The sequence below is a fragment of the Lycorma delicatula genome, chromosome 2 (genome assembly GCF_047948215.1).
Source record: "Lycorma delicatula isolate Av1 chromosome 2, ASM4794821v1, whole genome shotgun sequence".
In the NCBI taxonomy this organism is placed as follows: Eukaryota; Metazoa; Arthropoda; class Insecta; order Hemiptera; family Fulgoridae; genus Lycorma; species Lycorma delicatula.
In genome coordinates this window covers 58,189,486-58,207,664 of record NC_134456.1, presented here as the reverse complement: position 1 = coordinate 58,207,664, position 18,179 = coordinate 58,189,486, and the positions used below count along the sequence as shown (strand labels likewise).

The following is an 18,179-nucleotide window of genomic DNA, read 5'->3' as shown; positions in this document are numbered from 1 at the left end:
CGTGTCGGTTTATGTGCGCGTAAAATGGTTTTACATTTTGTTTCATTATTTGTCTCAACATGCTTTTTTTGTATGGTTTTATAATTCAAGGAAATGGATTTGTTGTAGAATGTTTGTGATGGAGTACAATTTACTTACTACAGATACTGACCTGTAAAATGAAGAGGTTTAAGAGTATAAATCATAAAATATAATGCTTAAGTTAGTTTCATTTAAAATATTTAATTTTACATTAAAAATTACCTAAATTATGTTACAATAAATATATTTAAATAGATGTAAAATACTTTATCAAAATTTATTACAATTAACAGACAAGATCAGCATAAAACTATATAATATCTCACACACTCAAAAGTAAAAAATACTTACTGTATTTAAAATACTCAGTTAATACATTTGAACATCAATTAATTATATTTATGTATTTTTAAATCTTAAAGTAAAATAATTATGTGCCCAATAATTTCTTCATATTCACTGATCTTGTTTATCCATTTGCATGCTTCCTTCTTCTGTGTCCTAAAAATTTAAAAACATATTTATTTTAAAATTTACCTAACTTGTTATTATGATTATTTAATTGTTTGTTAATCTATTTTTATCACAATGAGTGTACCCACAGTTGTAGGGAATTAAATTTCTATCAAGAAGTTGTTGAAATGATGAAACTTGTCATATGTTACTGGGATTTGAAAACACTGTATTTATTATTAATTAATTGTCTAAAGAAGTATGAAAAATAGTGCTTAAGCAGAGCTGATTGCTGTGTGTGTATATTTATATATATAATGTATAAGAAGCAGTATGCATATGTATGTATGCATTAAGTGTATCATATTCTGCCTTTTAAGTTCTTGATTTAGCTGTGGAGATTGGCTGATTAGATACAACCAAGCCAGTAAAATTTTATTTTCAGTATTTTTACTGTCTTTTAGCTTGTATTTATTTATGAACTCTAATTAAGAAATATTTGTGCCTAATACCCAAGGTATTAATGAAGAATATTTTCTATGCAGTTCTGATTGATGAAACACATTCAGTTTGTATGATGATACTTTTGTTTTTGTTAAAAATCTGTTTAGTTATAGACATTGTTTTGGAACTGTACTAACTTATCTGTTATAGGTTTTGTCTTAGTCTTTAAAAATGGTTAATCAAAATATATTCTGTGCATCTGTTTCTTAAAGAACTTCATTACCATTACTGTTACCTCAACTTCACTACTGTCTTTATATAGGGGAAAACAATTTTCTTTGCACTTTTCTTCATTTTGTAAACATACACAATAAAAATATGTGAAGGTCAACTGGAATAAACTGGGTTATTGTGAATAAAAATAGAATTTACATTTTCATATGTAGAGTAAAACTAAAATATTGACATAGTTTACGTAGTGTCTATTACTTTCATTTGCATATGTAATTCTACAGCTACAACTGCACTTGAGTTATTTACACATCTATGTATCTGAAATCCTACAGACTTTATGGTTTGTCATACAAAGATACAAAGTTGTTAGAGACTTTTTTATTCTCAATTTTATAGTTTGTTTTTTTTAATAAAAAAAAAAAAAAAAATTTACCATGTATTACAAATAATTGCCAGGAGTATGATCCAGCTTATTGATGGTCAAAATTGAATGATTTTAATAATTGAAATATTAATAATCATCAAATGACTCATTTGAATTATGAATATTACTTATTTTTTTCATAAATACAAACATTGAATAAGATTTATTAGTTTGACTAATACACTTTAATAGCTATTACTAATGGATCATTTTATAAGTTATGATTGACTACAGGTTACTGGTTCTGTAATTACTACCTCCATAAAAATTATTTTCTGCAAATAAAGTGGTTTTATTTTAATATCTCATTTTCAATCAGTTGCTTATATTTTGATAACTTTGTTTTTTGTTTATATATCCTGCGTTAATTTATTACCATTTCAGCTAGTGTTAAATAATAGCGTTTTTGAGTTTTGTTTCTTTAGTTTTTTCAGTCTACAGAATTTTTAATTTATTTTATTATTGTAGGAGTTATTACTTATTAGAATTTACTCATTTAGAGACTATTTCATTAAACTTTTGTTTTATTGAGTTTCATCATTTTTTTTTATAATTTAGCCATTTAGAAACTTTCTTAATTTGTATTTATAGAGTAGAAATATGAAACCAGGGGGAAATCATCGATCATTTGAACATTTTTTTTACTAAAAATGAAATCAAAAATAGTTTTTCTTGTAAAATTTGCAATAAACATTTATAATAAAGTTTTTTGGCAATATTGAAAATCTAAAATAGCGCTTAAAATGGAAAAATCCTTTGGAGTTAAATGAAGAATTAGATGATAATAATAATAATACTAATGAAAAAGGGAATACTTCTCAAACGTCTATTTCATCAATTAATCAACCTCACCAATGCACAGTACCAGCAATAGCAGATCCCGTTCCTTCCACATCAGCCAAACCACCAGGTTGTAAAATTTCATTAAATAAAATAAATGTAGCTCTGTCTAAAAAATAACTATGTTTGTTTGGACGTTATGACAAAGAGTTATCTACTGCAGAAAAAACTGCAGTTGATAGGTGCATCATTAAAATGGTAGTAGCTACTGATTTCCAGCCTTTATCATTGGTTGAAAATCCTAATTAAGGGATAAACAAATAACCATGGGAAAACCTGTATTAAAACTTAAAACAGGATATCTACCAGGTGGAATTATGCTTTAATGATGCTGGAAAGGCTGTTGGAAGTAAAAGATACATTTTCATTATTATATCTTAAATTCCAAAAGCTGCTCAATATTTGGATGTCTTAGAATGGATAATCATCACTGATTGTATTCGTGTTTTAAAGCCTGTTCAGCAATTGATTGTTGAGTTGTCAGGAGAAAAATATCTGACAATGGCATTAATTGTTCCTTTAGTAAGGGGGTTGCAGCGTACATTAAATTTCTTAATTCCAAAAACAAATGTTGGAGTTAATTTAAAAGATTTACTTGAAGTTATTGGCAAAAAGTATGGCCATTTGGAAGGCAATAAATTAGTAGCTAAAGCTACTTTTTTTGATCAGAGATTAAAAAAAAACTGCATTTGGCGTAGAATAAAATGCCCAAAAATGGATAACTGATGAGGTTATAAATTTAATTAATTCAAGTTGAATGGACGTTGATACTCAGCCATTAGATGAAAATCTTACAACCTCAGATACAACAAATCCTAACTGTCTTTGGAGTTTATTTGAAAAAAAATTATGTAAAGTCCAAACAACAATGACCCCTGGAACAACCATAACATTGCAAATATGACAGTATTTGGAAATGCCACATTTAAATAGATTGAAAAATCCTTTGAAATTTTGGGAATTGCATAAAAATTCATTACCTGAATTATATAAGATAAATCTAAAATACTCCTGTATACTTGCAACATCAGTCCCTTCAGAAAGAGTGTTTTCTAAGGCTGGGCAGCGCTAATCAATTTGTGTAGGAATGGACCATCTCCAAAAAACCTGACAAAATAAATTTTTAAATGGTTATTTTAACGTGGAATTTTAAACTGATTTATCTTTTATAACTTGTTTTTTCCTGTTATTAAGTTTAATAACTTTAATTAATGAACAAAAATTAAAACCATAATTTAATGTATTTGTGAAAAAAAGTAATTAAAATATTAAATAGAACATAAGCTAATTTTAAAAAAAATTATAAATGGCATTTGAAACTGATGGAGAACATTCTTATTTTATTTTATTTGATCATTTTGATATCATATTTTCCAAAAGAACCATAATTAATGATTTGTAGTTAAGAATTTAGCACTGCTGCATCAAATTTTTCCCTTTTTAATTAAAGAAAAAAAAATTAATATATAATTTTGGCATTTTATTTAAACGATATCTATTGTGTAATTAATAAAAGTGATAGTGGAATTATAATAATGTGGCGATCTGTTAATTCCTAAGACATGGAATTTATAACAGTTTACGGTGAGTATAAATTTAAATAAATTTTTTTTCAAATTAATAGTAGGAGTGGTGAGAGGATAGTGAAAAAAGTAGCGAGAAAGGATGTCAAAAAATAAATATGTCTCATTGCTGGAACTAATAATTGTGTGTTAAAATATTCATTCGAGCAAAAATGAAAAGTAATAGTTGAGATTCTCTCATCATTCATATCCCTATTAGTAGGTATTATTTGGCCTATTATCTTTCAAATCCGAGTGAGTGACGGATTTAAAGTAGTAGTAAAATTTACTTATCATTCATAACATTAGTAGTATTCACCTACTACATACATTTACTTATACATTTGTAGTGTATTCCAAGTGAGAACATCATTCGAATGATTCAGTTGAAGAGATCTCAAGATATTTCAATAATCGAATTGTTACTAGTTTTTCATTCGAGAGATCTATCACTAATCCAGTTTGTATGTAGTAGGGAGATCATGGTGTATTTTAATGGAAATCTTGTTGAACTGTTTTGAAATATTAAAACCATTTGTTTCTTCTTTTTTTGCATGCTTTGGTGTGAACTTAAGAGAATGTCATTCTTAAATCTTTTCTTTACAGTTATGTATTTTTGAAAAAAGTATTCTGTTACTAAATTCTTTATGTCTGTAATGGGGTTGTATGTAATAGGGTTGAATTAACAAAAACTGTCATTTGACCATCAAAAAAATGTAATCTATATCTCAAATACTTTTTTTTTTAGTATATTTCAATATTTCCTATTTCTTTTAGTTTCTCCAATGTTTTTTATTCTGTAGACTCATAGAAATTGTTGATTTTTTTACCAAACAACTTCTTGAAGAGGATTGTGTGTTTAGATGGAATATCTGTGTTCTTCAACTCCAGAATGGGTACACTAATTTTCATGACATAGATACTTACTTGTCTTTTATCAAAGGAGTGACATGAAGCATTCACTAATTTGAAAAAATGAAATGGCAGATAGTTACATTGCCCAAAGTTTAAAAGCAAAATTGCATGAAATCTATATAAATAAAAATGTAAATGTATGTTTGTTCAAATCTTAAATCTCTGAAAGATCTTCACCGATTGCTTTGAAATTTTGACACAACATTGCATTCGAATACACGCATGTTTTTATATACCTGCTATTTATATGTAAAAACAGTGGTATCTGTTGGATGTAAAAGCAACACTCGCTATACTAAATATTTACGATTCCGTTTCAGTGTTTCCAATTTTGTGTACGATATAGACTAAAAAAACCACTGGAGCGATTTAAATTCGGGGAAAAAGGGAGAAAGGGTAAAATCGATAAAGGTAAAAGGGAAGAAGGGGAAAAAATTGGGGAAGGAAAGGGAAAAGGTTAAATTTTGTGAAGTTCCATAGTGTTCATTTTGTTAATGTTTTATCAGACTTTCAATTGTGTTCATTTAATCTATATATATACATACTCTCAAATCTAGCAATAGCTAAGCATTGCCGGGTCTGCTAATTAATTAAATAAAAATAAAAAATAAAAATTGTTGAAAAGCAGATTTCAAAAAGAAAATGTTTAAAGTGGGTTTAAAAATAGTTATAAAAATTACAAATATCATCTGTTTGATATCATTATGAAAATAATAATAAAAAATAAGTTAAATAAATTTAAATATCAATCAATAAAATTATTATATTTCAAACTATAATTAAAGTATGTTATGAAATAAATTTAAAGGGAATCGCAGGAGATTTTGTCAAGAAATATTTCAGAAATAGTATTGTAAAAAAATAGTAACATCTGAATTCATAAGTTTGGTTTGGAAGATATGTATCTAATTGAGGAATGAATTTTCATGAATGACATCAATTTCTTCATGATGACATGGATTTACATATAAATGTAAATTCTATTAAATAAACCACCCAATATAGAATATTGAGATAAGACCTTAATTTTTCATGAAAGTACTTTCGTGGAATCCTGCATCCTTAGTCATGATTGAAATAATTCGATTATAGCATAATAAAAATTAATAAATTATATATATATATATACACTAAGTCTGTAAATAAAGTAATGAGACTAGGTTTTTTTGGTAGCCAAATTGTCAACACTGTAAAGTTACTAATAAACACATTTTTATATGAACAGCTGATTTATATTAGGTATTAATACTTTTAGTCTATTGTTCCCACGTGAGATAAACAAACTTTTCATGAAACGAGTTTTTGTTGTGCGTTACAAATATGAGTGTTACTAATTATGAGCAGTGTTGTGCAATTAAGTTTTGTGTTAAACTTGTTGAGAATGCTACTGAAACTTTTCAAAATTGAAAGTGTATATGGAGATGAAGCTCTGTCACGAGCCCAAGTTTTTAGGTGGTTTAAAGCATTTTCAGATGGCCGGGAATCAGATGCGTACCACCCACGCCCTGAAAGACCATTAACGTCAACAAGTGACGACAATGTTTAGTGTATCAGAGACTTGATACAGTACGACTAGCGATTAACTGACAGAATGATTGCAGAACGATTAAATTTAAACCATACCACAGTCCATCAAATTTTGACAAACAAATTGAACATGAAAAATGTTTGTGCAAAATTGGTCCCAAAAAACCTGACTGTTGAACATAAAAACAACAGGGTGCCACAATCTTCTAGGGCGAATTGAAACTGATCCTGATTTTTTAAAAATTGTTATTACTGGTGATGAATCTTGGATATTTGAGTATGACCCAGAAACAAAACGCCAGAGCAAGTAGTGGCACACTTTAAATTCATCACAAATCAAAAAAGCAGAAGTAAGCAAATCAAAACAATGCTAATTGTTTCTTCAATGGTAAAGGCATTGTTTATAAGGAGTTTTTGCGTACATGACAGACTGTAAATCAATATGTTCACTGAGAAATTCTTGAAAGACTGCAGCGTTGCCCATATGACACCACCCATCAAAGAAAACTGGATGCTACATCATGACAATGCACCTTGTCACGCTGCACTCTCAATTAATAAACTTTTGGCAAAGAAAAACATTCCTATCGTTTCTTAACCACCTTATTCACCTGACTTGAGTCCCTGCAACTTTTTCCTATACCCGATTTAAAAAAAAAAGACTTCAAAGGACACGATTTTGGAACAGTAGAAAACATTAAACAAATGTAACCAACCATCTGAAGGATATTCTGGTTTCTGAATTCCAACACTGTTGTGAAGAGTGGGAAAACTGTTTGAAGCATTGCATGGCTTCCCAAGGGAACTATTTAAAAAGTGATAGAGTCCATGTATAATTGGATTGTAAATAAAAAGTTTTTCTGAACCAGTCTCATTACTTTATTTACAGACCTCAGGTGTGTGTGTGTGTGTGTGTGTGCGTGTATATATATATAAAAATCCATGTCCTTTCCACAGATGAAATTCTGGATACTGAATGCTGGTGGTTGGTAATCAACCTTGAAATGAGTTCTACTAAAATTGAAAAAGATTTGATGGCAAACTCTTGTTCAGAAATTAACCTTTTCTCTTAGTGTGGTACTAGAAATGATTCATTTATAATTTATGATAAAAAATAAATTGGACCCTGGTTTATGGGTTCAAGTGATTTTTTTCTTCAGATTTTAGAATCTTTTGGGATTTGTCTGAATCATCCATTTTACGACTTACAAATTTAAAAATTATATTTTATTTTCAATACATACCCAACACCCTTTATGAGTGGTCATAAATTCTGTTAAGCTACTTTAACTCTTGTTAGTGGCCTAAATTGGCATAGAACATAACATTGTCTTGAAGTACAGCAATTAAATTTGTCATTATTTATCTGTATATTAAGTTTTTAAAAGATTGTAATATACACTTTTTAACTATTCTTTACTTCTAAAAAAATTTAGAGACTAATACAATTTCTGCATATCGTACATTGATATTTCATCTTTTGTGTTTCTCTTAAGGATTTTATTCATTTGTCAGTTTCCATTTTTTTGAGAATTTATGAGACTGTTGGGATGAAACCACAATTCACCCCTTACAAAACACTATGTTGAAAACAATTTTAATTGTCAAATACGATTGATCATTAAATTCTTTCCTAATTAATGACTACTTTCTCCAACAACTCATCAAATAAGTTTTCCTTCATGTGTTGCCCTTCTGTTTACTTTATCACTTGTTAGCTTTTCCTTCTATTTCTAATATCAGTTTTTGTATACACCTTTGATAATTTTTGTAATTTTTATCAAGTTTTGTTTAATTTATTTGAAATGTTCCTTTAATTTTCCATATGCTACATCTTCAACTTCCAGATGGGCACGTGCTAAAACTGTAGGAATGAAGGAGATATTTCCTTGAAAGGAACAGCTGAAGTTTTGTGTTGCTTTCAAATGGTACTACTAAAAACATTGAATTGTACAGCTTTAAGTGTTTACTGGTCAGGATGTATTAATACTGATGTATCAAGAAAAAGTCATTTTCAGAATTTATTTTACTGCTCAGCCTTTCTCACATACCTGCTTGTTATAGATTTTTACATTCTCCAGCTCTGTATATCTTTCAAATGTTTGGAGGTTTCTCAGATATAAAAAAGGTTCACAATTCCTAGAAGAAGTAAGGACTAGTAAATATTGGTAATTTAAATTATTACATTCTAAATTATGACCATTTTTTATGATTGTCACACTATTGCTCTTCACAACATTTACTACCTTTTGATATTTTTAGATTCTACTTCCTGTTGAATTATATTTACTGGGATAATAGATTGTTTGTGTGTAATTTTCTACTTAAAATGTACACAATAAAATTTATTCTAAATTCAATATTTTTTAATTGGACATTTCAATTACCTAATCTTTATATGTACATTGAGAACCAGTAGAATTTATTTGGGGTTATTTTTTTCCTGCTTTTACTGATATATTTGTAGTTGGGTTTTTGGAAATGCTTAAATATTAACTTTAATTTACTGAAAGATATGGAATTGTGGTTTGCAGTAGTTGGATATGCTTGAGGTCTGGGTCTGAAATACTGGATTCTTAAACTTAAAAACATGCTGATAACTGTTCTGAGTTAGTTGTCATTTATGTCTGCTTTTTTTTTTACATTGAGTAGTTTTCTTTTTGTTTGTTTTGTGTTGCAGTTCATCAATGCTTTGTTTTATTATGAAAATATATCTTAGTTAAATTAAACTTACAAATTATTAATTGCACGGTAAAACGTGACAGTGTTCTTTATCAATTCTTTCCGTGCAAATTTCAATATTAAAATGTTTTCCTGTGTTCAAATTGCGTGTTCTTTGTCTTGTTGCTCCATCACCACATGTTGCAGAACACGGTGACCAGTATGACCAAGCTGTGTATCGGCATAACTCTTTATCTCCTGTAAACCAGAGCTGATAAAATTAACGTAATTATGTAGCAGGCCTTTTTATCTTAAATTGAAAGCAGAAAGCAGTTAACCCATTTAATAGTTAGTAATTGATAATAGCTGCTGTGTTATATATCAGAAAGCCTTAAAATTATTGTTAGTATGATAATTTTACTAGATAAATTGAATAACATTTTTCTAACTTCATTGGTGTTTAGGATAGGTCCTGTAATTATTAATGTTACTGTAGAAGAAAATCACAGTAGTTTGCAGTAGACCTAATTGAGTTTTTTTATGTTTAATAGCATTTCTTTCTTCAGTTTATGTAAGTTTCCTAGGTAGATATAAAGAGTGGTTGTTAAGATGTGAACTAACTGCTTGTATCTATTATGCAATTGCTCCAAATGTGGAAATTTTTTATTTACGTTTATTTATACTTAACTATTGAAGAAATTTATTCTAATTGAAGCAAACTTATATGTAGTATTATTTCATTTGAATTGAATGAAACTCATAGACTAGTGGCTATAACATAAATGATGTTATGTATCTAGGGGTTATGCATTTGTATTATCTGTATAATATTATGTTTTAAGACCTAATTATTGAACCTACCGCTTCTTTTGTGACCAGTTCTACAACTATTTTAGAGTAATTTGGGAAACTATCTATAAGAGAATTAACATTTTTGTTATTCTGTTATTTAGTCTGTTCACATATCTGTTAGGTCTGTTTTCCTTTTTTTCATTTGTTGATTATTGAAAAAAAAGTATTCTAATATAATTATTTTACTGCTAATTTTTTTTTCTGTGTAACTCTAATTTAGTTATAATTCAGAAGTGAGACACCCACTCTAAGGGACAATTACAATCATATCTCAACCACCCCAATTGCTCATTATGGTAGTCCTCTTTCATTATAGGAACATTTTTTTCCTTGCAATAGTTCAACGATTAGCAGTATGTAATAGGATTAGATACTATAATGAAACAGTTGTAGGCAACCTGACATGATAACATAAATCATCCCACAGAAGGTGAGAATATTTCTTATTGTTTTCTTTACAAAACTGAATATGCTGTTCCACCTGTTGCTTATGACAATCTTGCTGAAATATAGGCATCTTCAGCCATAAAAGTGATACTTTCACTGTTCATATTAGGGACTGATTATATAGTAACCACATTATTCTTGGAGAATGTAAATAGTACTACTTACATCCCAAATGTTTTGCATGCATAAAAGTAATAGAAAAGCCTGAACTCTAGATTGGGTTATATTCCCAAGTTAAAAGCTTGGTAAATTTATATGCTCCTTTCTGTTGGAATCAGTGGATTATATTTCTTGTCTTCATTCATTAGGTGAAAAATATTCAGTGTTATAGAAATGTTTTTTGAAGTAATTTTCATTTGTTAAATTAGTAATGTAATTACAATAGACTGCTATTGCTGTTCCTTTGGTTAGATTAAATTCTCTTTAATACAAAGTTAATTTAAGAGCAGCAGAAAAGAGGGCTTAACATTTTTCCCATACTATACTGGTGTAAATTCACACCATTTAACCATAAAATATTTATTATCCTAGGGTTAAATTATTATTTTTCATCTATCAGCATAATCTGTGTATGGTGTATTGGATTTTCTAGTTGTTTCCTGGCATTTTAGTTAAATTAAATTATATGACACATTTTTTTTTATATGGAAAATATAAGACTTTATGTTTACTTGTTTCTTAAAGAATATATTGCATAAAACAAAAATATTTCAGAAAATGCTCTTACCACATTGCTTTCCTCTGCATCTTTTAGTATCTTCAATTTCTTCACATTTTTCTCCAGACCTTGGTTTCACCTGAATAATAATTATAAATATATATTTTTTAAGTTCTTCTATGTACATTTATATTATTTTATTGAGTTGCATAAACTTTATACTGTTCTTTATAATTTTGTGTACTTACAATCTAAATGGGTCCCTTGTGACTGTAATTCACATTCCCTTATGAGCTAATGAATATTTCTACAAAGCTTAAAATGTAAGGAAGTAGCATGCTGGATATTGTAGGGTATGAAGGTAGGGTATGTAGTTTAAGACTTGTTCAAAAAATCATTTCCTGCATAATTCTGAAATTGAGCAATGCTATGTGCAGCTTTCTCCACGCTTTTGACATTTTATCAGTGCTACTTAAAAAAAAGGAAAATGTAGCTTTATTGACAACATATAAATGGTTGTATTAACTATAAGCTTCACTCATTTGGATGTTAAAAAATAAAAAAAAACTTCTAAAGCTTAAGAAATTTTAAGAAAATGTTATTTTGCAACCAGAATTTAATTATCAATAAATATGTTTTTTAAATCTTATTCTCAATTAAACATATCTGAGATTTTTGTTGTTTATGAGGTGTTCTTTCATGTTTATGATATGTCTTGGGACATATGTTTATGACATATGATCAACATGGGATTATCTTTTCTGAAGATGCTGTAGAATTAATAAAATAGGCTCTTCTCCCCCCTCAAAAAAAAAACATGATGGGGAAAATGACAGTATAATATTAAAAAGAGATTAATTTGATACTGTGAGATTTGATATTGATTTGATATTTTTAATGTCACTTTGATAAAAGGTAAGTATACTTATATCAATAATATATATATAAAGTCTTGTCTTGTTCATGTAAATGGATTTGATTAAATCCTTAAATATTATCATTTAATTTCCAGGACTGATTTATAAAATTACAACTCTTATATATAGCATTCATTAATTTATGGTATAAACTTTCACTTTCCTCCAGACTTTTACATTAACAGGGATCAAATTTTTAATGAATGGGGTTACTGATGTCCTGGCAGAAGTTTGTTGCAGTTTTTTCTAACTATACAGTCTGATACTGCATCTGCTCCACATACAGGAACATTATACAGAACTCAGCATTAACATTTTTACATAATAAAATATGTTTGAAATATACATTAATACTAAATAACACTTAACATAAATTTTAAGACAAAAATGAGAAAAATCTTCTGAAATCAGAACAGTTGAAAAATAGTCCCTCTATCTAATAACCCTGTAATTTAACATTTACAGCTTGTTGAAAGATTCAGGAAAATTATTTTTGTTTTAGCGAGTTACAATGATGTAATTAGCAGCATTTTTACTGACAAAGAAATTACTGTATTTTGCTCCAAATGTCCCTTAACAAGGTGCTTGTCCATATTATGCCATTATTAGCACTATTTTAAATTAGCCAGCTATTTTTTCAAATGTTTTATATAGAAACACTTTTCAGTTTTAAAATGCTTTTGTACAGGTGGTCTATATCGATGGGACACATTTAAAATGCATTTGTGGAGCACAAAATTTATTACAAACTATGTGGTACACATTGCCAAAGGATGGGAGTTTTGCACTATGTTCAGTGTTTGAAGATTATATCCCTTAGATAAGCACCACCTGACAAGAACATTCTTTGACCATAACAATCATATTCAGCATAGTTTGGTATAGGGCGGCAGGGATGACTGTTATCTCCCTTCGGATGCTATTCTTCAGTTCAGTGATGGTAGTGGGCTTTGTAGTGTACACCTCCTTCTCCTTTAAATAAACCCACAGAAAATAATCTGGTGGAGTTAGATTGGGGAATCTGGATGGCCACTGGATATCACCAAATCTGGAGATGAGGTGTCCCACCCAGGAAATGTTGTTGAAGGGTTGTCATTGACACTACTGCAGTATGACTGGTGGCACCATCCTGCTGCATCCACTTGTCCCTTAGGCCAAGCTGTCTCATTTTGAGAATGAAAAATGTTCATAACATTGTGTTGTACTGCTCAGTGGTGACTGTGATGGTGTGATTATGTTTGTCCTCAAAAAAATAGGGATCTATCGCACATGCATGACTCACTGCAAACCACACAATAATCTTGGCACTGTGCAGTGGCGTTTCATACAATAGTTGCAGATTTTGTCTAGCTCAGAATTAATAGTTTTGTTTATTGACATAACCACTGAGGTGGAAATGAGCTTTGTCGGACGTGATAAGATATTTCACAAAGTCCATCACCTTTGCTGATTAGCCAATCACAGAATGTGGTTTGTTGAACCTTATCTTGGTCAAACAATTTATGCACCACCTGTACCTTGTATGGGTACAGTTGTAAGTCCTTTTTAAGGATTCACTGCACACTGGTACATCGAATATGCACTTGACACAGTTGCCAAGTTGACTTCTTTGAACTTTGGTCCATGACATTGGACACCTGTTCAATGTTTATTGCACTACTCGACGATTAAGGTCTCCCAGAGGACTGTTTTTTGTTCACGTTTGTGGTCTCACAAAAGTTGTGAACAACACGCAATATGACCTTTCAGGATGGTGCTTATCCATTTCTTAAAATGTTGTTTGAAACGCCGTTGTGCTGTGATGATGATGATGCTTTGGCTACTGAATAATACCTCCACGATGTGCAAAATTTCAACAGTGATCCACATCACCAAGATTCCGTGCCACCATAAAAGAAACATGTATCAATAACTCCCATCCTTACACTTCCTCTTAAGCTAAATGAAAAACATGCATGACTGTTATTGCTCGCAGTATTTAAAATATAAATATGGCCCACCTGTTATAAGTCAAAACTTAATAATTTTATCTAACATATTTTGTAAAAATAAGTTAAATAAATGCAACATTTAAGTTACGTTTTATGTTTCTCTTATTTAATTTATATCATTCATAAAATTTCATTCCAACATAACCTACTGATATTCTGTAGCAGTTATGTTATGTTATGGGAAAGAATATATGATTTGAGATAACAGAATTATATTAAATCACGATTAATATAATCATTGTTATTTTGGCTTGTTTGGCTGCAGTGTTTGCAAACAACTCAGTGCTACAATATAAATTATATTTGATTAATAATACTACTTGATTAGTATAGAAGTGTATAAATACAATATTCTAGCAACAGATAAAAAATAATTAATGATATTTAGTTTTACCTCTGAGTTTTTCTTATTTGAAAAACTAATAATTAAATAAGTCTCTTACCTTTACTGTTCGATACCTCTTCTTTTCTCCTCTGCCACATTTCTTGGAGCATTCTGACCATCTTCCCCATCTTGTGTATTCACATTTATCACCAAGTGGTATATTTTCAGAATTGTCAGTATTTTCTGTGGTATCCTGTAAAATTGAAACATTTACATTATATACTCAAAACTATAGTGCAATGCAAAATAATGAAATAATAAAAGACTGTATTTTTCTGCTGTTTAACAAAATATTTATTCTAAAGCCACTGATTTATGTTATGAGGGTCATTCAATAATTAAAGACACAAATGGCAATGGTAGACAAATTATATAATGAAATAGACTGAAACTGTCTGACACTCAGGTTAGCATTTATTGTGCAAAGCAAAAAATATTAGTTTGTTTATTTCAAAATATCATTTCTGTTAGAAATGTATACTGTGGAAGAACATTGTACTGTGATTAGATTTTTATTTTTTGTAGGTGTAAAACTGGCTGAAATTTACTTGTGAATGTTAAAACAGTATGGTACAAAATGTATTTAAGCATGCAAATTTGTATAAGTTGATTGAACAGTTTAAATCAAACAAAATAAGATTCACTAGTTTTTCGTCATAGTGGAAGTTTAAACGGATGCTTTGCAAAATCCCAGTAATTTGCAAGGATAGATGTATAAAAATTTGTAAAAATTGGGAAACTATTGAAATATGTAGCATGGTATTTTCACTGGCCAATCCAGTATCCATGATAAGCTGAATTGCTACAAAACATGTTCAAGGTGGGTTCGGGTACGTAGACAGTTTTCTTAAAATTACAAAGACACCTGAATTTACATTTATATGGTACTTAAATAACAGTTTTTATCAATTGCTAATGCTGTTTTTTTGGACTGCATTATTACGTGTAATGAAACTTAGATTCATTTTGAACCAGGATTCAAATGTCAGAGTACGGAATGGAAACAATTGAGTTCATCTGCCAGGAAACAATTCAAAACCTTTGTATCAATTAGTAAAGTGTGCTGAACTTGTTTTGGAATTATAAAGGACCAATTTATTGTAATTATTTGGAAGAACTACACACAATCAAAAATGAGTTACATTGAATCATGCTAGAAAGTAAGATGAAACCTGCAATAAGAAAGAAAGGTCCTGGTTCTCTCTCTCGCTCTCAAAAGGCATAATTCTTCTGCATAACATCCTTCCCTATGCTGCTCAGAAGATAAGGAAACCTATTCAAAAACTGGATTGGGAGTTGCTGCCACATCCAACTGTTATAGCCCTGATATAGCACCATCAGATTTTTTTGTTTGTTTGGTCTTTTAAAGAGGTTTTATGAGCCATTAAGTTCAGCAACAATGAACAGATCAAGAATGCGCTACAAGAATGGCTCGCATACCTAATTTTAAAATAACCTTTCTATGACCTTTCTAATAAAATAAGAAAGATCACTCAAAGATGGGATAAGTGCCTAAATGTAGCAGGGGATTATGTTAAAAAGAAGTGTTAATTTCATTGTCATTGAATAGAAAAGGGTTGAACAACCCTTGTAAATAATATTAAATAAATATTTTATTGTAAATAAAGTATGGTATGCCTTGAAGGTTGGCAGACATAATATATTACATGCTAATTTATATAAGGTATTATATCCTGTACTTTCAGTTATCTATTTCATAATAGCCTTTGAATTCTTCAGGTTTACTCTTCACATTTTCTGTTGCAAAATAAACTAAACCAGAATTTCTTATAAACTAACAGAAAGTTTGTTGCTTAGTAAGACTGTGCCATCAATTTTTCTGTTCTTTTAATTCAAAAATATCCTCTATTCTTTCCCTTTTGTTTTCTTGTTCCTAATGTTGCATTAAAAACACACAGATATTGTAAAGCTTTCTTTCTTATTTCAAGATATATATATTTCATACTAGCAAGCTTAATCTATCCTATATTGGCAGAATCTATTTTTATTTCTTTTTTGTTCATTCTTTGCATTTTGCCTCCTAAATAACAAAAGCTTGCAGCTAATAACAAAATCCGTTCGTTATTAGTGTCATATTGTTCTATCTTAATATTTAAAACTCATTATCTTTCTCTCTGTTCCATTTCATTACCATTGTTTATTCTTTTTTATTATAAGATCGGAATATTGTTTGGTTCACTAATTTTGGTTTAAAAATACAGTATAGTTATTTAAATAACAATGAATGAAAGTATATAATAACATAAAATATTTATTTCTCATTTATATTTGTTTGTCATATATATTTCCTCTTCTGCAGTCATGTAAAAGTGTGAAAAGTTATTATATATTAGTTTCAATTTTAAATCAGTTAATTAATGTTATTAATAATTTAATTTTTTTGAGGATTTCTATCAATTACTGGAATTAATAATGATTTAATATGTTACAAAGCTATGTTAATTATTATTTACTACTAATTTTAAAGAAATGAACTACAGAAGTGGTAATTATTTTTCTGACTTAGGAGAAACAGTGGAATGGAGAAAATAAGTAGGTAGTGGAAAAGAGACTACTTTATTGAATGACATATAATTCAATTTTAAAGAATCTTTTCTTTCTAACGCTTTACAAAACAGTTTTAATATATGCAATCACAAACATTTATCTTCCTAGTAAAATATTATTTTAAAATTGCAGACAAAAAAGAAAAATTAAAAAATCTCTTACCCTTACTTGTGATTCCGATGGGAACTTTGTTGCAGTCTCCACTTCTGAAAAATGTTAAATTATTTAATTTTGATAAAAAGCTGTTGATTTAAATATATTCTCTTTACAATAAATACTGAGATATACTTATAAAAATAAAACAGTGACTATAATTTGCAATTTACACATAAGTTTCACTTATCCACTGCCTTGTAAAATATCATTAAAAAAAAAATTAGCCCAATCTGATGTAGACTGAACATTGCAGAGTTGTACTTGAACAAAAGTGACAAACTACGGGATAGATTCTTTGTTGCTCAGTAAAATGCATTCTTTGAGATAATTCTGTAGATTTGAGTAAAAAAATTTTTGACCCCTTTCTTTATTTTAGTTGTCAAATTCATGTCTAAATATCGGACTGAACAGTCACAACGCTACACATCCCTTGAGGTGGTTTTATAATTGATACAACCAACTATCTTCATCAAATTAAAAATATCCTGTGAAAATTAATGTTATCTCATATTATTGCACCCATAGGGTGGCTGCTAATTGATTCTTCTAAGCATTTCTCTGTTTTTAAAATTGAGTTTTAGTAAAAATATTTAGTCATATTTAGTTTACTTATAAGCTGTTTGTGGGTATTAACATTTAGTAATTCATTTACTTTACTTTTGTAATAAAAAAATTAAACCAGAAATTTTAGTTCACTTAGTTTTATAAGAAGATTGATATTTCCATACTTCTGTGATTGCAGTAACTCAGTCATCCTGCAAAATCTAGTTTGTTAAAATCTACATAGTGTAATTAGTGTTTTAACAAATATCTGTGAAAGTGTTAAAAATACTTATTTATTCAAAATAGATGTAATCTTCTTTCGAGGCAAGGTTTGCACGTTTGTCTCATGGGGTGATTGATTGCCTTAGGTTTTTTATTTTTGATTTGGTTTATATTTTTCATGAACACCATAACAAGTTACAATAAAATTTCAACCTCTTTTTGCTATGTACAAATAAAATGGTGACGTTTAAAATAAATTTCAATTTTGAAATATTTTAGCTAAAATTATCTGTCTTTAATGTGATTTTCAAGATTCAGGCTACAACTGTTCACTGTGTTTTAATGGTTGTTCCACATTT

The 18,179-nt window shown here is 29.0% G+C and overlaps 1 protein-coding gene across 7 annotated transcripts in view; it reads right to left on the bottom strand.

Annotated features, from left to right (window-relative positions):
* Positions 1 to 202: 202 nt before the first annotated feature.
* The window catches only part of LOC142318828 (spondin-1-like), a 173,864-nt gene continuing 155,887 nt past the window's right edge, over positions 203 to 18,179 (bottom strand). For 6 of the 7 annotated variants that reach the window (XM_075355352.1, XM_075355350.1, XM_075355355.1 and 3 more), the window contains 5 exons: positions 17,062 to 17,105; positions 14,390 to 14,524; positions 11,108 to 11,177; positions 9,155 to 9,339; positions 203 to 522 (listed from right to left, as the gene is read on the bottom strand). In XM_075355352.1, coding sequence (XP_075211467.1) covers positions 9,161 to 9,339; positions 11,108 to 11,177; positions 14,390 to 14,524; positions 17,062 to 17,105 — 428 coding nt within the window. In that variant the 3' untranslated portion in view covers positions 203 to 522; positions 9,155 to 9,160. The remainder of the gene's footprint in view (positions 523 to 9,154; positions 9,340 to 11,107; positions 11,178 to 14,389; positions 14,525 to 17,061; positions 17,106 to 18,179) is intronic. The other variant, XM_075355356.1, reaches the window with a different exon arrangement.